Genomic DNA, 26,122 nt, shown 5'->3' with positions numbered 1-26,122 from the left:
GTGGGATGTTGTTGTTTAAAGGTCCCCTGTTATATTTAGTGATATGTAAAACATTTTGGTCAGAAAGGATAATCATGCCTTTCATGGTTTGTGGTTTATGGCTTGCAGAATGTGTCCAAAAACTATAAATGTAAAGTTAGCTGTGGCGACAAAAAATACAGAAAAAATGTAAAACTCAAAATGCTAAACTTAACTTGAACTTTCCATGTCATAATCTAAACGTTTAAATACTTGCAATACATGAGAAAAAAATCATATTATTATCATTATTATTATTAGCAAACTCTATTTTTAGCCCTTTATTGAGAACACAGAGCTCTAAAGGATATAAGCGTTGATCTGTTAAACCATTTTGGTCTGTTTGGAAGCAACATCTGTGGCTGCAGGCAGAGCTTTACATCAAAATGATCTTGAAAACAGGTTTTAAAAAGCTTTCCTCATTCTGTGCCAGAGCGTGAATGAGAATTATTGTTAACAGATGAATGATCAGTTACCTGTTAACACCGTGAAATCATTTGCCAGTGGGCACATTTCTGCAGACATATCTTTCAGTACGACATTGTGACAATTACACAAATCTACACAGACACAAACAGATGCCAGTTGAGTGCTTGAAACGAAATGATTTATTGCTGCATCTTTAATGCGGCTTATTCAGCACTCGTTAAATGAAGCAGTTCATTGTATCTTCTTGCTAATCATCTTGTTAGTAATTCCACCAAAATAAGTGACTCGGGCCACTTTATATGCTGTTTCTGTTCTGATCCCATCATGCAAATGTTTGGACAGGGCTTATATCTGTTTTTTACCAGTTTAGCCAAATTCACTGCAATCTTTAAAGAGATACTCCTGTAACTGAAGATCTGCAGTCGGTGTTTTTCCTGACATGCAGCTTAATAAGCAAATTAACAGCAGGATTTTTTTCCATCCCCATTTACACATTTAGGTTTACCCATCAAAAACTTACAGCACATGAATTATTTTTGTGTTAGTTTTGAACTCTAACATATTCCTGAAGAGAGTTCTGTGGCACAACGTTAAACTGAGTGCACAATTCACCCAATAAATCAAGGAAATTAGGCCGGAGGTAACATAAAGTGTAGTTTTTATACTTCATTTTTTTTGTACAGATTAAACTAACATGTTGATTAGTGAGCTTTAGAGTTGTTGAAAGGAGGATTTTGTTACTTTGGACAGGGCCAGGCTTGCTGTTTCCAGTGTTTGTGCTAAGCTAACCGGCTGCTGATTTGCAGTTTCATATTTTGAGTACAAACATCAATCATCTAATTAATATTTCCCAAAATGTCAAGCTATTGCTTTAATAGTCATCTATCATCACTGTTTGTGCAGATGCCAAAGAATGCGAAATAATAATTGTATAAATCAAACGTCATTACCCATGATTACCCATAATGACCCAAACACATCAGGGGCCAAGTCTGTATGTATGGACACAGTGTTTGTTTGTATATCTTGTGTGTCTTATGATTTGTAGACCAAACAAAGAGGTGCCATGGCAGTAGCATGATTCCAAATCATGAACTAACTTTGGTTTTATCCTCACCCACTATACAACAGTATCTCGCTTTTCACTATGCCCCGTTTCACTTATTTGAATTGTGTCTCTTGCTCATATTAAAATTTTACTTCCATCTCTGCAGGGTTATATATTAACTAACTAACTGTGGCCTCGTGGCAACTTGTCCCACCATTACTTTGTCACACTATGCTATCACTTTGGATTTTACAACAAAATTGAAAGAAATCTTAAACTCACAGTACAAAGTGATCTACAAACAAGTAGAATTAGCTTCTAAAACATCAAAAACAAACTTTTGGTTATCTCCACACATTCCCTGAAAATCCCCCACAGTGTGTAACTACATCAGACAGTCTGACACATCGTGCCAGATCGACTACCATCTGTGGTTTTTATTTCCTCTTCTTCTATAAAAACCTGCTCACGTCTCCTGCTGTCATGACACCAACAGTCCTGCCTGTGTACCCGTTACAATGACGCAGTCTGCCGTTAGAAGACCAAATGCTGCAGTGAAAGACTGGAAGGTCTCACAGCTCCATTATAAGCTTGATTGATTGTCAGGGATGATCAGTAGCCACCAATTGCTTTCATTCACACCGACAAGGAAGAAGGTGTTGACAGACATGACTCAGCCACCTCAGGCCTTTTTCACTGCATTGACCCAGGGAGGAAACAAAGTGAAGTCAGTCATTCCCATTGGTTATGAATCAGTCGGTTTTTACTGGAGTGTTTAGACTTGTTTTCTTTTACTTTATTGTATCTACTTGAACTCAGAGGAGGCCTCTCTATGAGTCAATTATTTTATGCATATCTTGTTTGTCTCTCACTTCATATTTCTGCTTTGTCTTATTCTTTAAAATGCAAATGCACTAAATTAAACCAAATGTCTGCTGGGGATGTCGGTCTTTTGTCAGCATTACTAAGCAAAAAGGAAGTGCTGCAGGCACAACATCTGAGCAGGGCCAAGCCTCGGCTTAGCCAAGGTGGTAGAATATATTTAAATAGATATTTGATTAACGTCTAGTGTGCCTGAGGGGATTCTGGCTTCATAAACACAATATCGTCAACACCTGCGTAAACTATAACAATCCAAAAAACTACCTCTGTGAAACATATTGTTGTTAAAAGGTGTTCATTCAACTTTTTCAACAGCTACTTTTTAATGTTGTAGGTTTTTGGTGTTGTTTTGAATTGCAAAGACTCCAGTATATTGTAAAATGTTAACAGGCCTTTTTCACAGCAGACATTTCGATTTTCATAATAGGAGAAGCACAGTTGTTACTAATAATGTAAACAATGGCTCTGTTGTGTCCCAGTGACCCATGACATGCACAATACCAGGACCCTGAAACTGGTTGAACTGGACGGTTGTCACTGTTGCCAGTTGCCTAATTTAAAGAGCAAAGTGCAGCAAAAAAAGAGAAGAAAAAGTGAAGCAGTCACCATGATTTCATTATAAAAAAGATACACAACTTCCGTTTGAAATGACAAAGCAACACGGGCTTCAGAAACATCCACTTAACTTCCTCTTACCTGCTTTTTGGACACCAAACCTGTTGTTAACACTGAAGTGAAGGAAAAGTGTCCCTTTCACCTATATTCACAGTTGTCAAATGTCTTTTTCATGTTATCACTGTGCATTTCTGCTCTGCCCCTGCATTTCCCTGCATTGACCACTAAGAGGCGCCCTCATTCTTCAATGAAACACAAGAGCTCCTTTAAAGGAATCTAGGTTAATGTAGTTCACTGCATAAAGTCATGTTTTTCTGCTTTTTGCAAGAGGAAGCAACAATTTTAAAAAAAGATCTAGAGAATTACTGTTTCATTGTGTGACTAATTTTGCAGCATATGACAACAAAACTCACGTCTGTAAAGCTGTAATTATTCAGTAATGTTGATGATAATCAATCATCTGTCCTATCAGCATTTTGGGATACAGATGTTACTAATCTTACAAAATATTACAAAGTTTAGCGTTTTTGACTCTTTATGAGAGAAACAACGTTACAAATTTAATGAGTAGAAGTTTATTATTATGTGTTCTTGTGAAACTCCAACACCCTGCTCCCTCTGTTACCCATCTGGACATCAGACAGTCTCGCTGACATTCACCCACTCCTCCTGGACATTTGACATGCCACATTTCACCATGAAAAGAGATAAATGGAAAACATGCTCATCAAAGAATCTGCTGCTGTATGACAAAAATCCTGCATATGGTATCACATCACAAGGTTTCTGTCATGGAGTTGGACTGTATAATGAGTGTAACATCACACGTTACAAGTCACTTTTCTGTCATGTGTAAAATGACACAGACTGGACTCTCATTGTATGTTGTGACTTTTTTCAAAGGCCTGTTTTTACTTTTGGATCACTGAGAGGGGAATGGATGATAAAATAAATAAATGTCATGATGATAAAGATAAAACATGATCATGTATTTAACTGCGAATAAAGGAAACATCATCCGAACAACTACCACAGATACTGTTTACTGTGTGTGGTCATATTGTGTGTTAAAAACCACTTTAATGGCCTTTTTTTACCACAGACATCAACCAAAATTAAACAAGACAGAATTTATTTTTATTATTGATATTATTTGGATGCCACTTAATTTCCACATCAATGACTTCCCTTGAAAACTGACACAATGCTGTCATTTCACCACAAATAGACACTGTTTACTTGTTTATGTGTTTTAGGAAGGCCGGGTCTGCATAGGTTGAGTTTTTCACAGCAACACAAATGTCTAATGTCTTCCTCTGATCCCATCTACATCTAAGTTTATCTGGTGAGAAGAAAGATTTACACTAAAATACATTATTTTACATCATTACAGATTATTTTAGTGTGTACAATTAACAATATATTGAAAGGGAGTGTCACCTCAACTAATAGTGCAGCTTTGAAGCATCACAGGAACACGTCATGTAGCAAGTGGATGCAAGAAAATGATGTTTAAGTATACTGTACATGAAAAGAAAATCTTTGATAGCCCACTGGCTTCTTGCATTGGTAAACTAACATCTTTTAATGTTGATATGAGTTCCCTGATTCCTGCATTACTGTTAATTAAATGTACTGTAACCTTAAAGCACAGAAACATCCACCATAAACACAATGTGAGCAGCTCTGTGTGCACCCCACCTCAGCCTTTTCCCAAATTCTTTCTTGAGAGCACATTTCAGTCAGCCAGCAACTTCTTTAGACCAACATACAAAAGCTTACAGGAGACTGTGAGAATGATCCGTTACCAAACTGACGGCTCTGACTGCTGCACTGCCCCCCTCTCTCTCACCGGCCTTTACAGATGGACAACTTAGCTCTTTAAATCCCGAAGTACATCCTCACTAAACACAATCTCAAGATCTAAACACACATTTTTACCAAATGTTCAGTTAAAAAAAAACCCAACACAAATCATGTAAACAGCATGAGCCAAAATACTGATTGCTCTTTAATCTGTATGCTGAATTAATTACATTTTGATCAGTCTCATTTGGAGGAACGTTGTGCAGCTCTATTTTCAAGTCTTTCCTTATTTAGCTTAATGCTAATTAACGATCTGTGAGCTGATATGATTAGGCATTTGTACATGATTATATGTTTCAGGGCTTGAAGCTTAAACATCGACAAAAACTTCTTAATTTCATGATTAAATAAACTCTTGTGTTTGAGAGAACAGAGCTACGGCTCAATCATTTTCCTAGTCCACTGTGCTGTGTCCAGCACAAGAAGGATGGTCAATTTGCAAGCATTATATAGGAGTATAATGTGTTGTGTGTGTGTGAGAACACCATCGCTGAATAGTTTTCTATATATCAGAATGTCAAGAAAACACAGAAAGCTCTGACTGAGCTGTGGAGGCGGAGTTAAGGAGCAGAGGAGAAACTGTAACTTTGTCTGTATTCAGAGAAGTATTTCTTCTTATGGATGTATTATTCCACCCATGGTTACCAGTGTGGGAATGAAAGATTAAATTATTTGCTTTTGATATGACCTCAGATACAAAGCGTACTTTAGTTTGGTTGTGTGCTATACAGTGTTAATGCATTGAGAGCATGAGGTCACAGCTGGAGAATTGTGCATAAAACCAGCTGATCTTATCTCTGTTACATCATTCATCTGCATACATCATCCTTCTGAATCAACAGTAGAGATGCAGTGGAGCCCATCATTTCTCCCAAGAGCTGCAGGCACTTCAGTCATGCTTCCTGAGAAGAAGAAACACACTGACACAGTCGAAAACTCAGTTCACATGTGTGTTTATTCTCCCGTGGCACATCATGATAAAAGAATCCCTTTTATCGGTGTCACATAAAGCAAGACTACAGATTGGTACAAAAGGATATAAAAATATAAATTGGAAGTTTGTGGTGTCATTTCATTACTATCACATTAGACAAGTGTTGTGTGGTGTGAGTAATATCAGCACCTTTACCGGGAGAGGAAAAAAAAAAAGCACAGTAAAACTCTAGCGAAAGACAAAAAGCATTCAGTAATATCTATCACTCAAAGGAGGTGGCTGCAATATGCAACATATTCATTGTGTTCAGAGCCCACTGCCCTCTAGAGGAAATCAAGCTACAGCAAGTCAAATCACACAATTATCAAAAAAAAAATAAGTTACAAAAGATGAACCAGTGGTGTACACGAGACAGTGATGGCTGTGGTCAGTTTCAACAGAAAAAACAACATATTGCACCTTTGACACCTCAGTGAGAAGTTGCTCATGAATTATGAGGAAAGAGCAAGTTGACCTCTATATAAAAAAACAAAACAAAAAACTACTTCACACCAACAGCATTCATCATGAAAATCACAAAAAAAAGCTTTAACTAAAATACACTGAAAACAAAGGGAATGTAAAAAATATAACAAAACTGTACACAAACAGCAAAACAAAGGCATAGTATCTTCGTCACTGAAAAGCACATAAACATGTCTGTTTCAGTGGAGGGAAAATGTCTAGCTGTATAACATTTGGTGATACGTGATTATATTAGTGTTGCCGTTTCAGAAAGCTTCATGTAGTGTTTTCTGAGAAATACAAATGTCTGACTATGAAATCATGGTTCACAGCTCAAGCCTGTCAGCTGCTGAGGACGAGGCACTGACATGTACGATGTCTGGTGTCCACAGCAGAACGGTTGGAAATGTAAAGTCAGAACATTCAAACTAAACGCAGATCAAGGTTTATGTGAGAAACGGCAACCGTTATTAATAATTCCTTCCAGAAGAAGCTCACAATACTCCGCGACACTGAGAAACCGTTCCTTTCAGTCAACAACATCCGAGGAGCTGGTGTCCATGGTCGTTTTAAGGTATCACCATGGTAACCAGTGTGCAGCCCTCATGACTGGCACTGAGAATCTGGATGTGGTTAGACTTTAAACAGGAAGTAGGAGATTGGGAATTGCAGCTTTAGAAATCTGGAGAGCAATTACAAACTGGCTGCAGATGTTTGTGTGTGTAACCAGTGACCATGAGGCTGTTCCACTAGGATGCAAACAGACTGATTCATGCATTCAGTTAACTGAGTTGGAAGCAGAGTATGGTCCAGTGATGAAGAAGGGGAGTATTTCAGACCCCACAGATGCAGCATTAGCATCTACTTAAAGCATAATAGCACAGAATGATGGGAAGGCTGCTAGTTTCAGCCTTAAAACCTGAGCCTGAATATACAGTTTCTATGAACATGTACAGAGAAAACTATAGTTATTCAATGGTGTGTTTCTAAGTTGGTATAAAAAGCTACTCTATATCAAACAAATGAATTAAAAAAAAAAAAAAAATCAAGAACAAGAAAAAAATTAGTCATCATAAATAAAAGCTATGGCATGTTTCAATGGCATCATATTCAAGTAATCTTGTTCAAGTCCCTGATACTTAGTGGTTCATGTAAACATCATTAACACAGACACAGAACCAACAGTTCATAAGAAGGCAGCAGCAATTCATATGTACAGTACACACAACCGACTTCCACGTCTCCTTCACCACGCTGGTCCAGTCACATCAGTTTGTGTTCAATTCTTTGAGTGGAGCTGGAGACACAAATTAAAACTTTAGTATGACAAAGCCTGTGGCTGAAGTGAGCCGCATGTTCCCCTCCCCGGGGTGTGTAAGGCTCCGCCACGAGGCTCGACTTTGGAGATGGGAGAGAAGAGATGACGAGGACAGAGAGGAGAGAGAATTTTTACTTAAAAAAAAAAAAAGCTACACACTGCAGGCGTGTTCGAGCTCCGGACTTCACCTGCTGTGCGCAAAACAATGAATTCTTCGTCCCCTCTGAGGACTTATGCAGTGAGGAATTCCCAGAGGGGCCCTGACACAGACTACAGGCATTAGATCAATGTTCACTGACATTCAGGAGACGCAACCCGTTATTCCTTGCCAGATCAGCAACAAGCCCTTTTCTTCTTCCATCTCTCGCTCAAATGATGGCTCAAGAAACAATACCAGCCAATTTTTCCACCTCTAAAATGTGTTCAATTTTTGGGATTAGAGAAAAATATGTCAAGCAGCAAGATATCCTTTATCACAGATACTTTGTGTTCTGTGTACTTCTAAAATTGGCTCAGCTTTCACACAACTGAGAACAGGCACTGAATGAGGTGGGAGTTAGATCACACTGCTGCTTTCATCTCATTCACAGTGATGACAGTGTCGTAATAACACAGATTTCATAAAACCAGTTAGGAATATGGCAGTAGCATTTTGCAATGCCTCAGTATTTTAAACAAGTCTGTGGAGCATTTGTCATGTCAGTGTGATGACTTCCACCGGGTCTGTCTTGCCTTTGGACCTCTGCTTGCGTTTGAGGCGTCTCTGTGAGAGGGCCGGGGGAGTTGGACTTGCTGAAGGTGTTGCAGTGCCGACGGAGAGAGAGAGGAGGTCAGTAAGTGGATGTTTCCGAGTAGTAAGCTGGGGCGGAAGCATGGCAGTGAACTCCCGTAGGGGTTTTTGTTCCCTCTCCGTCTCCTGGCGTCACCTGTCGAAGCAGCCGGCTGTGAAAGTGTGATGGGCCCCCAAGTAGCCGCCGCTGTAAGCCATACTCAGGCAGTGGCGTGGTTCTCCCGCGAGGGCCATCTGCACAGAAATGGGGCCCTGCAGCGGCAGCGCGCGAGCCCCTGGCTGGAGGCCAGAGGTCAGGCTCGGGTAGGAGGGGAACCCACCTCCAGGAGTAATGGAAGGAGCCCCAGTAAGCAGGCCCATCCTGTGGCTCTGAAGAAAGTCCTGAGACATGTTCACCACAGGCCCCAAAGTCTGGGAGTCGGCTAGCGCTTGCAGCTGGGACAGGGAAGGGGAATGCTGGGAAAGGTGTGGGAAGCCGTCGGGCTGAAAGAGCAGCTGTGGTGTAGTGGAGGTGGAGGAGGAGGAGGAAGCTGGTCTCTGGATGGCTGACACCGGAGAGAGGTGAGAGGTCTGCGGCTGAGACTGCAGAGAGGAGGGTCGGTGCGGAGGGGTGGATTTGGTTTTGTTGGCCTCCTTAACATCGTTGTCATGAGCACTGTGGAACAAAAAGGCACACATATCAAATCATTACCGCATCAAAAAATGATGAAATTGAAAACACAAGGGCAAGCGTGCGACTACTTGAGTGAGAGCAGCATACGGGAGAAAATGGCTGCTCAGAGAAATGCATCAACAGGAGCGTAGATAGGTCTGTACCGCCCCTTTTAACTCCCACACAATTAGAGTGAACATGTGCAAACAATTACACTTACACAGATGCACACAAATTAACACACCCCGCTGACCAAGAAATGTGCAATCTAATTACGGTTGTTCAAATACTCGGCACTGCGGCTATCAGCTAGGATTATCAGACAGACAGGCTTCATCAGATGATACACTCAACAAAATAAGCTTCAACGAAATAAGCTTCTAGTGATTTAAAAGAAAAGCTCTCTTGTAATCCAAAACCATGGCAACCAAAAACACTAACCCCACACCCTGAGAGGCTTGTCTAAGTATAGGTTTTTTTTGTTTTTCTCTCCTTGAGCGTATGTGTGTGTGTGTTTGTTGGTGTGTCCCTTACAGCAGCATGAGTTCAATGCACTGGGTGAGGTGGTCCCAGGTGTAGCCTGTCAGGAGATGCAGAGAGGCCGTCCAGCTCGGGGAGATCTGAAGGCAAATACGAGATGCTGCCACACACGCAGCGGCAACCTGGGATGGTCGGAAACTCAGGAAGGCGTGGTCTATAAAAACCCAGAGACAAGAGGTTCATAAATTCTTTGAAACTACTTTTAGTCATATCACAAGCTAACCATGTCATGTCCAACTCCAAGTCCAGTTCCCCTTCCTCCTCTAAACCCACCTTGTAGTGAGACTTCCAGGAAGTAGTGAGTGTATTTGTCCATGAAGGCCTTGGTCTTGGAGAGGGAGGACAGGGGCCAGCCGTTGTATAGGTCGCCCTCCTGCACCGAGGCATGGAGGTAGTAGTCAATAAAGTGGGCGGGTGTGGGCATGCACAGATTCCAGCCAAAGGTCTCCAGCAGCAGAAGCTCCATTTTGATCAGATCCCTCTTGTTGAGAACCAGGTTCAGGCTACACATGAAGCCCAGAGAGTTCAGCTGCTCCAGCTTGGGAACCCGGTCCTCCTTTTCCTCAAATTTACCTGGAAATAAACAGATTCATCAAGGTTACAGAACACCATCTGCTGCAATTTCACTTTCATACTCGACAGCCACACTTGACAGTTTGAAGTGACATGATGTCACCTCATAACAGAAAGATTACACACATATTTAACATATTTTGTGCATCATAGACAGTTAACTTCCTATGACAGTTCACATTTAAATACAACAAGGATTTTCTTTGTACTGTATTGGGCGTTTTTAACAAGATGAAAGTGGCATTACAGCAGCTGAACATTCTCCACTTTATCTTTTGGATTTTGAGATTTAAAAAGATTTTGAACAATAATGTGAAAACACATTATCTGATGAAAACAAAAAAACAAAACAAACAAATTTGGGTCAAATATCGAGATAAAATGCCAAATATTCCAGCTTCTTAAATGTTAGAATTTGCTGCTTCTCTTAGCTCTTTATCTTTGTAAAGTTAAAATCTTTGAGGTTTAGACTTTTGGTTGAACTTTTTTTTTGGTTGAAATTGTCCCCTAGTGCTTTGGATATTGTCTTTTTTCACCATTTTCAGACATATTATAGAGCAAATGATTAATGGATTAAGCAGAAAGAATAGCCATTGACATCACATGTTCTAACAAGTGGAGCTTCATTTGTTTTAATGCTCATGATGTCTGCATTAAAACATTAAATTCTCACTTTAACTAGTTTTAACAAATGAAACCCAACTTTTCTGCTGAAAATCTTGAATCCAGTCATCTTGACGGGGGTATGATGATAGATCTTTACAAAAGAATGTTTACTAATTGCTTTCTTACCAGTATTACGATGAATATGATCATCTACAGTCACATGCAGCAGGTTTATGGTCAGCCTTTAAGAGCCTTACTCCAGCTTTCACAAAACAAGTGCCTGCTAAGCATTAGCAATTAAGTTGACTATTACTGAACATCTGGCCATAAAGCTAAGCTATTACACTAACAAGCCTAGGAAGCATCACTATTGGCATACAGAGTGTAGGGCACTTACTGTGGATTATACAAGCCTGACACTTTCTATGAAAAAGCCAGTCAGCTTGATCCCTGATATTTCTGCGCCCCCTCCCTCGCTCACTCCAGATCCTAGCAGACATTACAGCAGTGCCATTATGGTGAGCCCCCTCCCCAACTCAAGACATCCTCCCTTCCATAGCAACAGCCCTGAGGCCTCAGGGGTCTGTGTGACCAATGAAGAGGGGTGTTTCTGCCTTTAATCTAAGAGTCCAACAGGCCTCCTTTGCTCAAACTTTAAGAATGAGGGCGGAGGTGTCAGGTTACTCTGATACAGGCTTCTGAAAAACACCCTGTGCCTTTAAGTGGGAATATGGGGGCATACAAGATAGGCTTAAAATGGAGCTGACTGGCACCACGATTATTCTTGATTCATCAGATTTGTGGAAAGTACAGTTAGCACGAGTCCAACATGAGTATTACATAAATACATTTGCATCAGCATAGAGCGCCCTTCACAATTTATATAAACATGCAAACAAGCACACGAATGCAAACACACTGTGCCGCTCAGTCGCTTTTGTGGAATTACTTGGCTTTACATCCACGAGCTAGGATTAATAAGTTATGTATCGGCTTTGTCAAAATATCCATCCAGCTGAGATTCTGAACAACCCTCTAGTGGGGTAAATCTTGGCCTCAAATCGAGAACCATGGCAACCAAACATTAGAAATACGGGCTTTATTGACTTTTCCAAGCTGCAGTTAGAAGTGGATACAGTGAGTGCTCCAAGCAACAATTGTCATGCCATACCACAGCTATTGTGGGAGTCTTTGATGGACCTCATTCACCTCTTTATGCCCGCATCTAGGGGAGTGGACCGTCTTCCAACCGAGTGCGAGTTTTACCACTGATGTTGCGACCTACCATTAAGGGGGGGTGGAGGAAGAGAGAGGGAATGGTTGAGAGAGCTTGAGTGGAGGGGTGTGGGGGATCTGCAGCACAACAGGCCAGAGGGGTAATTAGCAGAGAGGCAGTAATGGCGTCTCTCCACCAGAACAGGAAGCACTGTGAAACAGGGCTGTTTACACCCACTGGGGCTCGTTCCACGGACCCAGTCCACACTTGCCCCATTCTCTCACCCTCATATCCTCTGGATCCAGGGCTGTGTCTGCTGCTAGACTGCTATGTCCACACAGACGCTGCCATAAAAAGCCATCAATACCCCCAATCTCCACTCGGCCTCAGCCCCTTTGATCTTAAGAGAGACACAGTGCAAGTCAATCTCCTCATTGTGCTCTGTGATTACTCCTTTGGTTGACTACTGTGAGTGAGTAGGCACATGAGAGACATGGGATGCCGAAAACCTTTGAAAACAAAAAACAAAGCTTCTTCAGAGGAAGTACAGTATGATTTAAGCCGCAAACCGGTTTGACTTACTGTAAAAAAAACAAAAACAAAAAAAACGACTCTTGTATATATTACAGTCTGTATGTCTGTTATCTCTCACAAAACAGAGGTCTCATTCATTCCAACGAGTTGGCACAGCAGGGGTGCAACCGCCGAGGTGCTCCAGGAAAAACCACAAGGTAGTAGTTGATCCTGGTTCTACTTTTTCTGTAGCACAATGCAACATCATCAAGCAACAGGACCAGGTATCATTACAAATCTTTAGATAACAATGTTTATTAGGGCTGCAACTGATGATTATCTAAATTAACCATTTATCTGATGATTATTAAGAATATTTTAAAAATAGCCATCACATCCTGAAGCTGGAAAGAATATATTTTTGGAATTTTTGCTTGAAGAATTACTTTAAATGATTAATCTATTACCAAAATGTCGATTGGCTAATCCACAAATCGTTTCCGCTGTAGTGCTAATATGACTTTTTAGTGCTGATACCAAAACAATTTTATTCATTACTTTAGTTTGAGGAATATAAATATGCTTTAAACAAAATATTCCAAATTTCTCAAAGCATTTGTGTTTAATGTCCAAACACAAACAGCTGTACAAGATCTTTGCCTGCATTTAGGCAATGTTAGCTATTATTTATATCAGGAAATGTTTCATGAATTAAAAAGTAAACAAGAATGTGAAGCCAACTTCAGATACTTGATAGTTTTTGATACTTGATGCTACAGACAAATTTCAGTCATGTTAAAAAATGCTTTGGTTCAACACCAAACAACATACTGCATTGGCCAATAAAACACATGAAAGCACACACACACCAATTTTGAATACCCTTTGGTGTGCATGCCTTATAGTATTGTTCTATTTTGCAATTTACCTCATGAGCTTAAAGACAAAAGAGCCCTGAAAACTAGAGGTGTAGCGCTTTGTGTATTCGTCCCTAACTGTTCGGTACAGGATGTTCGGCATGCTCCCTGACCCAAACAATTACTGTCAAAATAGTTTAATAATCCACTTACTCTGACATGCAGAAAAGTTATTCTAGTACTTGAGTTCCACCTGGAACATTTTGGCAGTGCACCACCTAGATGTAGCATGCTCATTGATGTATGCTAGCCGGCTTAGCCAAAGTTAGCCTGGTTACCCTGGTTACCCATGCTCATGTAGTGTCGCTGCCATCATTAATATTGTAATACATGCCATCATCCCCTTATTTTAAAGATATCACTTCTCACTGTCCCTCTTCCCTCTCCGTGACAGTCGGCTTTGAGTGAAGCTGTTCGGAACAACTATAAACAACTTTGATTTCTAACGTGGTCGGACACGTCGTCAGTTCTGAGTGACCATAAATCAGCATAAAACAGCTGTCAGCAGATGTCTTGACTCCTTGCAAGAAACAGAAAAGTTATTTTCCTTTTCCATTACAGCACAATTAAACTGTTTCAGTAATAGTTTTGGCCAATGAGCCATTATTGGATGTTTACATTTTTCAAGATGTTATTTTCTACCTCTCTTTTTTTCTCTGATGTACTGAAAACGTACCAACCATGACCCCAAAAACCGAGGTACATATCAATTGAACCATGACATTTGAGTCCCGTTACACCCCTACTGAAAAGGGAGTTGTACAATCCTGCCTTGAAGTAGTGTATGAACAGTCATGCTGTGACTTTACATTTGATAAGATACAACAAACTGGACTTCCTGATTCACACTGTATTTTTCACACCGATTACTAACCCTATAGTAACATGCCAAGAACAACGCAGTCCCTTATACTGTTCCGCTACAGTGCCGTTGTCATCCTAAATGCGGCCTTTGAGAGGGGGTGCATTCCTTGTCTGTGAGTTCAGCCTACCTGGAATGCAGGCAGCTAAATGATCCTATCTTAAGTCAGCGAGCAGTGAAGGGACATAATAATGCAAAAAAAAAAAAAAAAAAAAAAACAGCCCTCCTTTTCATCTACACCAACTAACCCTCCATAGACTTCCAACTACAGGACACCTATCCTTTCTCATAGCACCCACAGGTGATGGTGACGATGAGAAAAGGTCGAGTAAACAGGGAAGGGTTAGAGGTCAGGGGTTAGGGAGAGGTAAGGGGAGGATGCAGGGCCTCCTCCCAGGTGTGCTGTTTAGGGAGGAGGTGGGGGTTGGGAGGGATTTTGAGTGATAGGGGCTGTTAGAAACCTGAGAGCTGTATTCTTACACAGAGAATATCCTCCATTTCTGTTTCTCTCCATTTAACCAGCATCATGTAATTCATGTCCATTTCGCTCTCTCTCAGTCCCTCTCAAAGAAATGTGAGGTGACTAAATCAATTCTGTGTCTCTCCAAATAATTCCTAAGATAACAATTCCACTTGTGCCGTCATATAGACATCTTTAACCCTGTAATTTCTCTGAAGAAATTGTAAAAATGACAAATATTTAGTTTAAAAACTATTATACTACTATTAAAAAGGCATTACAGGGACTTGGGAGAAAATGGCGCCCTCAACACAGGTTAAATGAAAGGAGTGGTGTGCTCAACTCACAGTCCTTAGAGAGTAATGGGTGTGGACACACACACACACACACAAAAAAAAAAAAAAAATCACAAAAATAACAAATGGTGACATTGGAACAGAACTACAAATGAATCCATCAACATGAATGATGGAAAAAAGTGTTTTAATGTATTACCAAGATATTTTTGTTGTCAATTTTGCTTATTTCTTGCAAATAAAGATTTAGGGGGAAAAAAGACTTTTAGGGTCTTGTGAGCATTCTTCATTTTCTTCTTCATTCTCTCTCGCTCTTTCTCTTCAACTTGACAGCCATGGAGGAATTTCCTCTGCTCTTTAAACTCCTTTTATTTGCTGGTTCATCTTTCATTGGGAGTGTGAAATTGGTCACAGCTCCATCACAGAATCTCTGTGTTGCCACCCCTGGCCCTGACGGCTCTCACAATGCAGGCCCGAGCCGACCCTTGACCCTTGATGCTAATGCCCGGGTGACCAGGGAGAGGAGGAGAGGAGAAACCCGGCGCTGCATATCTACAGTATGTGTGTGTGGCATGTTGTTGGGGGGGGGATAAATCAACTGAGGGTGTGAAGCGCATTGCCTTATGGATGATGAAGGCCAACACAGAGAGCGTGTGGGCAAACAGAGCCTCAGGCATTGCACAACAAGAATTCTGTTTTACAGTTTGTAGATTATAATTCAGTAACAGCTCTCAAATAAAGAAAAAAGGTGAATGTGTGCTTTGGTAGCATCTGATAACAATGAATATCATTAACTTTTCCAAACCCATTAATACAGCCCTACATCATTTCTTTAATTATGGGAGCCCCACATGACAACAATTCCATCAGAATTATTGTCAAACCTCTGAGAGGGGAATAAAGAGGGAAGTGGGTTCTCTGTTAATCTACATTTCAGGGCACCCTGCTGAGTGGTTCAGTTCTAACATGTCCCATTTTGCAGGCCACCACCTCTCCCTCCCTTTCTACCCTGTTTAACATCAGCAGCCGACCTGCCTTTGAAGTACTGCTCCACTCATTTCCCAACCCCCCAGGGATGTGGGGCTGCTTTTACTGGCTGCCCTGTCCCAGGACTGGCTCGCTCTGCCTGTCCCTGACAAGGTGAGAGAATGAGGAGGAAACAGAGCCGGCAGCGAAAGGTAAAAGGACACCACCAGAACCTGGTCAGTTAAACTGCTATGTGGCAGTAACGTAATGCCCCTTCAAAAGGAAACTCTCTAATGTATTAGACTTGAATGTGGATCTTAATGAGGTGATTAGGGGGAAAAAATCCATAGGTTTATCACAAGGTTGCCACAGCGACCATCTCCTCATTTAGCAATGTTAGCTTACGGCAAGTCTCTACCATACACTCACACACACATACACACACACACACACACACACACACACAACCTCCAGCCCTCAGTCTCTGCTCCCCTCCCCCTCTCTGGGAAGGGTCTGGCTGGCTGTCCTGCTTGCATTGACGGGCTTTTGTTTGAGGCCTGACTTGGAGAGCATATGGCAGGTGCCCCTCAGCACACAGTTCCTCCCCACCCCCGGGCTCCGAGGCCTGTGTAAATGCACTGTGTCGTCAATATGACTGAGCTTCTTGTGTGTTTCACAGGATGCTCTTTTTTTTTTGTAACAGATCCTTCACTGAATCAGGTTCACTGAACAAAATAGATGAAATTCATTGTCAATCATAACTTGCTGTCGAAACACGAAAAATAGATTACAAGAGCATCCACGGATCACAATCGAGAGCCAAGCAACAAACGTAACAAAACCTATAAATACAGCATAAATACAGCATTGTGACAACTACAGAATGTGTAACATTCTTGTACTGGCTGGCAGCAGCGGAGACAAATCAATGATGTCATTTACCATAACAAACAGCTGATGTATGCAGAGCTCTGACTTCAGGGACTAAGATCTGCCAGGAAGACTGATGTGCTCACTGCAGGACTTCATGGAGTGCAACACAATAGAAACATAAAGTTTGGGTATGTTGACTGATTTTTAAATAAAATAAATGGAAATATAAAGTATATACATGAACAAACTTCACTGAAAAACTTCCCAGGATTTTTTTTTTTTTCCTGAAATACTAGGCTGTAGTTAGGTCTCTAAACAAACGGTCAACAGTCAATAACACTTAATCCCTGTGGGTTAGAAAACTGACCATAATCTTACTCTTGCAAATGAAGAAGAGCTCATCCATTAACAAACATGCACACACAAACACACACACACAAAGGAGTAACAGGATTAAGCAGTGACTGCTGAGAGGCACAAAAGAGGTAGCGATTAATTAACTGAGTGCGGAAGCCAGAAAAATTTAAAGAAAGACAATGTGTATGCCTGTCAAAGGCATGCAGGGGGAGGCAGTTCAATAACTAGGCCAGATTCCAGAGCACCTCAGGACAGATAAAAAACCGAGACAACTTTGAATCAAACGCCCTTTCAAGCCTTCATCAATCATGGCAGAGACTCCCTGGAGTCCTGGAGGAGTCAGATGCAGTAGAGCGGAGAGGAGAGCCTGAATAACCGAAAGACACAATCAAAAGATTCAATAAAAAGCTGATTAATCTATTATAGATAGAATAGAAGACGAACATCTGTCCAGGTTGGGTTGATAATATTTATATCACTCCATGAGCAAACTCTCAAAGCTATTCTTGGATTCCCATGAGATTGCTTTTAAATAAAAACCTCTTTCAAGTCTCATATTCAAATTTATCCCACCACAGAGACTACTCTGATTGCAAAGATGGCTTTTGCGTCAGTATGCATGCACACACACGCACACACATACGCAACCGTACGCCGAGCCCTCCCAAGTGAGAGGGCCCTGCTCCAGACTCCCACTTTGACGGCATCATTAGTCTAATTACCCATGTTGCCAAGGGCTGCATTAATGTACCGAAAACCTCACAGTCTGTTAATCACCAGACAGACACAGAGACACTAATAACTACCACGCAACCTACACGATGCATCAGCAGGGGGAGAATGAGTAACACACCTGCTTTACATGAAACACACACACAAAGATATGGTTTTATATTTAACGGCAGAAAAGTACTTTGGACACTTCACTCACTTCTACAGGTAGACGGACTTGAGAAAGGCGGCAACTATAAGCAAACAATAACATCAAACAGCCGACGAGAGACGACGAGATAGTTAGGAATTCAAATCCAAAGCTTTAACTTGTTTTCAATCTACACAGCGCTATCACCAAGCATGCCTTCAGTCAGACAACAATTTAAAGGATAAGACTGCTGTTATTTTATATTTTTCCATCAAAGAAAAGACATCAAAACCAACCATTCGACAGTCTGTCTCTCAGTAGTGTCCGACTAGTAGTGCACCAAGCCCATTCGCCTAAGACATCAATCTTTAAAAATGGATCGAGATGTTTTAATTTTAATTTTTTTAAAAAGGCCACAGATTACACAGTTGGTGCTCTGGTGGCTATTACCGTTAGCACTACAGTGTCTGTGGGATCAACTGAAAATAAACTACAGTGTCCAAGTTCATCATAATGAAGGAAAATGTCACCCGGTGCAGAGATGTAGCTCAACAATGGAGGTCTCCGGATACGTCAGCTTCAGCTACACAATATGCTTTAATAGGATCAACTGTTGCTTTTTTTGTGGGATTTGCTGAGAATAAAATATTGAATATCGTTACACATATCCTTTAAGTATGAAAACATGGAAAAGGGAGAAGTGCCATAAGAGAATGAATCTCAAGCTAAAATGGATTCATATGAGGAATGTAGGTCGACTGTAGCAACAAACCACATGGCTTCAATGACAGTGAACAAAAAAAAAAAGAAGAAAAAAAAACATTCACACCTTTGATTGAAGGACATTTTGACCTATGCAGGTGTGATACTAGCTCATCTCTAACTGACTGCATGGGGCTTTGGTAACAGCAGCATCCCCAGACATGTTATTACAGCCAGGATCAAAGACATTCACAAAGTTCAGTAGACAAGAGCATAATCCCCGACAGTCAAAGCAGGTTTCTCCTAAAACAATGGAACAGTCATCCTACAACAATGGCAACATCGCAGCTAGCAGTAAACTGTCATTACAGGCTATCAGATCAGTCTGAAAAGTGGAGCGGGAAGAAGAAGAAAAAAAAACAACATCATGGTCTCCTGAGCGTAACTCAAATTAGCCTTGTTGCAGGAAGTATTTCACCTTGAGCCATCTGTGCATAAACCACAGCCGCAGTATCTCTTTCAGCTAAGGCGATTTACGCTGTAGCTCTTCTACATTTACAAGTTCAGTCGAAATGAATCCCAGAAGTTGTCGTAAATTGACTCTTGAAGATTGAGTGACTAATCTAGATGAGGATACCTCTGTTTTCTATGCTCTGCTGTGGGAAATCCAGTTTCCAAAACATCAATTTAAGACCTCAGAGTCTTAAAACCGCAAAATTTAGAGTTGGTTTTAATAAAATGTTCCTGTTAGGGAACCTAAAACCTAAAGCACAAAACAAACATATTGTTACATTTAATGAAGGAGGTGGAAGGCTGTTATTGGACTTACTAGCTAGGAGCAGACAGGAGAGGGCGATGACATAGAGCTGCTTGACGGCCACATCATAGTGGTCCATGAACAAGTCCAGCAGGTAGACGGCCAGGTGACGTGCTGTGGGACAGAGCTGGTAGCGATTACTCAGGATGGCCAACAAGTCTGCAAAGTACCGACGCATGCCGATCTGTGGAGAATGGGCCCGGTAGACCGGTAGCTTCAGCTCCTGGAGGAGAAGAAGAAGAAGAGAAGAGGGGTGAGGGGGGGGATGTAAATGACGGTGGGGGGGGGGTGAGAGGAGCAGGGTGGGCAGGAGGCAGCGGTGGAGAAGCACAGGGGTTGTAAAGAATATGCATAAGAATAGTGAGGCATGCATGTCTCTTGCTGGCTGGGTTTAACAGCTGTGTGTCCAAAACACTCTTATCACGAATCAAACTCCATTTAACATCAGAAACTCTTGATTATGCTTCGGCCTCATTTCAATTCCATTTAATTCGCCATCGCTGCAGAGAACAGGAGATAATTTGGGTCACTGCAGATGTCTTTGAGCGATGGGCTGAGGGTGCTGGTGTGTGAGTCTGTGTGTGGTTGGGGGGGGGGGGGGTAAAGGGGGGGCACGGTTCCTCCAGTGGAGGTTGATGGGTAGATAGGATTAGGTTTCACCCCTAGCACATCTCCTATTCATGTTCAATTAGCTGCATGTGTTTCAAAGTGGAAGGAAGATACTCAGGGGGCATTAGCATTGAATCAGCCTCGGGTATCTTCCCAATCAGCTACAGAAAACAGGAGAGCTTCAAGGATCCAGTTTCAAAACCTACCCCAGACTAAGAAACGAAAAACATTTAAGCACTGGATGTACAAACTCACAGCACGGCTACTTCTTCTGGATTTAAGCTGCTTATACCAGAAAATGTTTTTGTTTTCAAAAATGTTTTTTTTTTTTTGCTCTCTGTCAATCTGAGTAAAAACAAGGGCTTTTGATTTGGATTTGATAAGAGATTGAGGATTGGTAGATTAAGCTCCTTAAATTCAAATAGCGAGGAGTTCTTACATGAGAAATACAGAAAACATCCAAATCAAGTCAGGACCGTTATTGAGTAGCGTGCATGATTAAACTGTCCAAATGTGGCTTTCAAGCTCAGTGTTTCATCAGTAATTCTTAGAAATACAAGCTACAGTCAATTTGCTGTGAGCGCAAAATGTACCAACACTGTCAGGTTTACACAGACTGTCTCTTATTTATTTTGAGCGCAACTAAAACAACACTTGATTCTCAGACTGACACTTCAATGGAATCCAAAAATAAACAGTATCGCCCCTCCCAAATCCACATAGAGCAGCTCCACCCCCGGTGCCACAACCAACCATACCATCCAACCCGCCTACTGCTTCAGCCCCTGCCTCTGGTCCATCTGTCTGTCTGGGGGTACAAGGGCAGCAGGAGAATAGGGGTGGATGTGAAAAGGGTGGGGTGGGGGGGTCGGTGGGGGTGGGGGGTTGGGGGGTGCTGGAGTCTCAGGGGCTCCGGGGGGTTTGTGTGGGGTGGAGAGGTGCCTTTGTGGGGGACCCGCACCGTAATTAAGGATTCCACAGCTGCCTCCGCCTGATTTGCATGTCTGATAATTTGCCACATGCTACACACCACCGCTATCTCCCACATCAGGGCATTACCACCGGAGCAAACGTCATTAAGGCTGGATGAAACTGTGGGGGAGCAGGCGCCTTGCAGGAAAACACTGTGTGAAGGCCTTTTTACACACAGCTCTGGTACCAATTCCACCATTCTTCCCCCATTATGCATTTTACTGTGGTTTCAACGTACCCATATCATAAAATACACACATGCAGGCGACAAAAGTTTTCGAACACCAAGACTTTGAGCATTTTGGGTTGAATATAAAGCAATCTGCTCATTGTAGATATCTTAAAATTATAAAGCTGCAACAATTATTTTTTATCATCAATTAAGCTGCCAATTGTTTTTAGTTACACTGTTTGGTAGATACATGTTTTTCAGTGTCAGAAAATATGGAAAAATGTCTGTCATAATGTCGAAGTGCCCAATACGACTTTTCAGATTGCTTTGTTGTCTGACTAACAGACTAAAATCTAAATGTAGACAGTTTATAATCATTCAAAATAAGAAAAAAGAGAAATGCAAATGTTTAGCTTTTTTGCTTGAAGAATAACTTAAACTATTTGATTATTAAAACTGTTTGTTTTCCCAACTGTTGTCCTAACTTTCTGTCAGTGCACTAACCTATTAATTGACTTTACTATCTTTCAGGATAACATAAGAGGAACTATGATATGAATTTGTAGATCCTTAAGTACAAAGATTTCAGTCTTCAGTGGAACAGTACGGCACTCAGATGTAACCATGAGAAGTAAATGTACTGTAATGAATGCCTTCATTTAATAGTGATAGTGGAGTGAGACAGGAAATGCGGGGAAAGAGAAAAAAGATGGTCTTTCTGGGAAAATGCCAAAAATCTTTCAGTATCTTTATGCATCATGAGTTACACTATTAAAGGATATCTAGAATCTGGGAAAACTCTGCTCTAAAAAGGTCTGGCAGACATACTGCAAGAACTGTTGTTAGAAGTCAGTTCTCAGACAAATATACAGTATGTTTTCAGCTACAAGTCACTAAAAAAACATGATCAACTCTTATGTGTTTCCATTAAAATGAGAAGCATTTCTTCAATTCACTTTATGTATCAGATTATTTCTATCTTGTACCTTTGCCACATTCATGATAAATGTTTTATACGACTGAGTACGTTGTGTAGTGAGCCTGTTGCTTTGGATTTAACCAGAAATGCTGATACAAGGTGATCAAAGCCTAACATTAGACAGACAGTTCCTCTCTCTCTCTCTCATTATCGTATATATGTGAAAAGAGTGGGTGTGTTGTTTAGCTTCAAGCTCTGAATACAGATTTTCAGGCGTGCTGACAGCTCACTCTGAGTCACACACTGTCCAGCGTGAGTAAACTGAATCAAACCGTATGCGTACGTGAATGACTCATTACAAGGCTCACAAACATCCGATGCATAATCTGATATCTACGGTCTCCGGTTTACACATGCGTACAATCTCCGGCACATTCGAGCACCTCATGTCTAAAACCTGATCTGTATTCTTCTCCCTCAGTGTGAAGCTGGCAGGAGAGTCCCAGCTCGAAGATGCCAGTCGAGTGACAGATGTCTCAATTAAAGTGACACATGGCAAGAAATATGATCACACTTCGAGGTTAATTAAGACATTCTCAATTAATGAGCCTTAACTCCTCCATGTAATCTAATTTAGATCATGTTTAAATAGACAACAGGAGCATGTAATTATATTTCCTTTCAAACTTTCAATACACTGTGTGGTACATAACATGCTAAGACACTGCTATCAAATATCAACACAGTCCTGCTGGTTTGTATTGTCTGATTTGTACGGCTGCAACTAATGATTGTTTTCGTAATTGATACATGTGCCAATTATTTTCTTGTAATTATTATCATTTCTCAACTCATCATTTAACTCAGAAAATGTCAGAAAGTAGAGAAAAATGTCCATCACAATTTCTTTCTGTTTATCAGTTAATTGTAAGGCTGCAACTAACGATTATTTTCTCGTTTTCAGAGGCCATTGTGACTTTTTAAGAAAGCTTTGTTCGCTCCAACTAACAGTCCAAAACAAAAATATATTTATTATGATAGAAGAGCAAGAGAAACAGAGAAGACACGTCTGAGAAAAGGAAAATAGTCATTCTTGCTCAAGCTACTAATTAATTATTAAAATGGTTGCTTATTAACTTTCTTAACTAATTGGTTGATCAATTAGTAATTGGAGCTCTAATTAATTATTTATCCAACACCCCATTTTAGCTTTATTTATCTGTCCATTGTTTAAACATTTTACACAATACAACACTGCTATTTTCAGGTTGTTGGATGAATAAAAAGTTAAACAGATTGTATGATTCAGGTTTTGTATAACACACAGTCTAAAAACAGGTTAGACTCTTGCTATCAAACAAACAAACAGTTTCTTATCACAGTGAAGGAGTGTTTTTAACGACAGACTCACCTTGATGCGGAGGGATTGATGGATATCTGCAGCTAGCTGTCCTTTCCACCATTGCAACTCCCTCTCCATCTTTCCCATCCAGAGGAGACTTCAAGGATCAAGTTTTACCTGCTGAGGCAGATGAGCCCAAAACAACACACAGTTCAAGAGATTTAATGAAGTGCTGAGGACAGCTAGAAAATATAAACATTATATTTACTTAAAAAAACATTTGATAAGGGGAGCGTGAAGTTGATTTAAAGTTATTCACAAATTTCCTGATGAAAATTGATTTTTTTGGATATATAATAAACTAGAGACGTGTGTTTGTATTGACAATAAAAACAATGCTCTTTCATAATATAAATATTGTTAAGTAATCTACTGGTTTTGATAAAGTTTTTGAGCACCTTGCTAATCCCACAGCAGATGTCTCTCTCCCTCTCTGCATAGGCCATTTTCTCTGCTGGGTGAATTAAATGGCTCAGTTAAATGCCCGCTCGACCACGCTGTAGGTCAAATGAATCAAATCACTCTTTCATTAATGTCACTTTTTGACATGTTTTTTTTCCCACAGCGACGGAAAAATAACCATAAAATCCACACTTTGTCATTCAAAACGCGTCTGCAGCACCACGAGACAGCGGCCAAACAGTGAGGCTGCACAAGTTAACTGCCCACCGAGCTCAGAAACACTCGTTTAAAAAACACACAAAAAACAGCCCGCCGTGATAAAACTAAACGTCTCCACACGGATACAGCTCGTCTCTCTCACAGGACAACAACCTGGGAAACTTTTCATCTCGCTGGTTATTAATTGTGCCACTCACCGCTCCGACGGGAATGCCCCCCAGACCCCTTTGTCTCAGTCCGACATCCTGAATGAGAGAACTCCTCTCCGGCTCAACTTTGAGAAAGCCCTCTTTTTTTCGGCGATGAGACAAACTTCAAATCCTCTGACAAGTTCATTCAACAGCTGCCACCGCCAAATCCCGACAACAGGCGTTTCGTTGCGCCGTTTTCTCCGAACTGTTTACACTTTTCCGAGCGATTTTTTCCTCAGCCGTTTGCTCTCCGGTAGCTCCGCTGTAACAAAGTAGCCTCCTCGGCTGCACCAGCTGCTGCTGTTGCGGCGCGAGGCTCGTGCGCTTCGACGTGAAGGTCCCTCCTATAGCCTGGGAGTTGTAGTCCGTTAGAGGTCAGTCTCAGAACTACAAATACCCAGTAACCAAGACAGGGGCTTTTATAGCCTACTACTTGTGAATTATTATATTATATTATATTATATTATATTATATTATATTATATTATATTATATTATTTAGTGGTGGAAATTATACGGTAATTATGTACAATTTATAGGTACTTGTAAATTATTTGAGTATATCCATTTTATGCTATTTTCTACTTCTTCTTCTAGGCTACTACACCACTATTGTAGATACTCCATTACATTTGCTCAACAGCTCTAGTTGCCAGTTACAGATTCATATTGTACATAGAAACATTGGATAATATACAATGCATTGTTAAAGATTAAACCAGTGATCTTGTCATATTTCAGGTGGTGTTAGCAGTTCCACCAAAGAGTTACTCCCCCTCTTAACTGTTCAGATGGTTTAATTTAAATAACAATTTCAGGCCAAAGAAGTAAATTATCCAATATCTCACAAAACAGCAAAGATTTGCAAAGAAGAATTCTGTTTTTTCGTCTCTCCTATGCCATTAATAATCTCACAATCCCCCAGAGATTAATTTTGTGAGTGAGGGGTCCCAACCTCTAGGTTGGGAACCACTTGATCAAACTACCTAACCATTTTTAAAGTGTACAAGCTAGCTCCACTTCAACCAGCTACAAAAGTAAATGCTGTTTACACTTTGTTTGAGCACATTATTGTAACAATCTAATCATGTGATAATAATATATCAGTCATAGTCTTTCTCTCTGCAGAACATGTACTTTTACTTTTGATACGTAGTAGTATATTATAGTAGTATATTTTGCCGATAATACTCTTACTTAAGTGGGATTTTAAATGCAAGACTTTTACTTAAGTAAAAGATCTGTATACTTCCTCCACCACTTATAATAATCCTTGTGTGAATTACTAGTTATTACTACAGTGTTTATAGTTTTTTCCCTTGTTACTGAGGAGTGTCACTTTTAGGTTTAATTTACCCATAAAACATCTTTAACAGCATATGAAAGTTGCCGCTGTAGATGAGAGGTGGAAAGTACACTTTTGAGGTACTCAGAAGGAAAGAGTGTTATTTCTACTACATTACATCTTTTTGACAGCTACTTGGTACTTTGTGCATTAAGAGTGCAATTAAATGACAATCAGTAGAGGGAAAAATGAAAATGTAATTTTTCCTTCTTTTGTTCATTCTTCCCGTTCTGATCATGCATCCTCTCATCTTCAATCCTATTAAATAAATTAATG

The 26,122-nt window shown here is 40.7% G+C and overlaps 1 protein-coding gene across 2 annotated transcripts; it reads right to left on the bottom strand.

The window, feature by feature from the left end:
* Window positions 1-5,795: 5,795 nt before the first annotated feature.
* On the bottom strand, window positions 5,796-24,919 carry ccnjl (cyclin J-like). 2 transcript variants are annotated; one of them, XM_044364479.1, is made up of 6 exons: window positions 24,509-24,919; window positions 23,700-23,810; window positions 19,629-19,839; window positions 9,870-10,169; window positions 9,591-9,750; window positions 5,796-9,059 (listed from the first exon to the last, which is right to left on the bottom strand). In XM_044364479.1, exons 2-6 carry the CDS (start codon window positions 23,775-23,777, stop codon window positions 8,537-8,539), a joined length of 1,272 nt encoding a protein of 423 aa, XP_044220414.1. In that variant the 5' UTR covers window positions 23,778-23,810; window positions 24,509-24,919; the 3' UTR covers window positions 5,796-8,536. The 2 variants fall into 2 exon arrangements, with proteins under 2 accessions (XP_044220414.1, XP_044220415.1); XM_044364480.1 differs by having other exon boundaries at window positions 23,700-23,807.
* Between the last annotated feature and the right edge of the window lie 1,203 nt (window positions 24,920-26,122).

Source organism: Thunnus albacares, chromosome 10 (assembly GCF_914725855.1).
Source record: "Thunnus albacares chromosome 10, fThuAlb1.1, whole genome shotgun sequence".
NCBI lineage: Eukaryota > Metazoa > Chordata > Actinopteri > Scombriformes > Scombridae > Thunnus > Thunnus albacares.
This window is presented reverse-complemented; position numbering and strand designations above follow the sequence as displayed.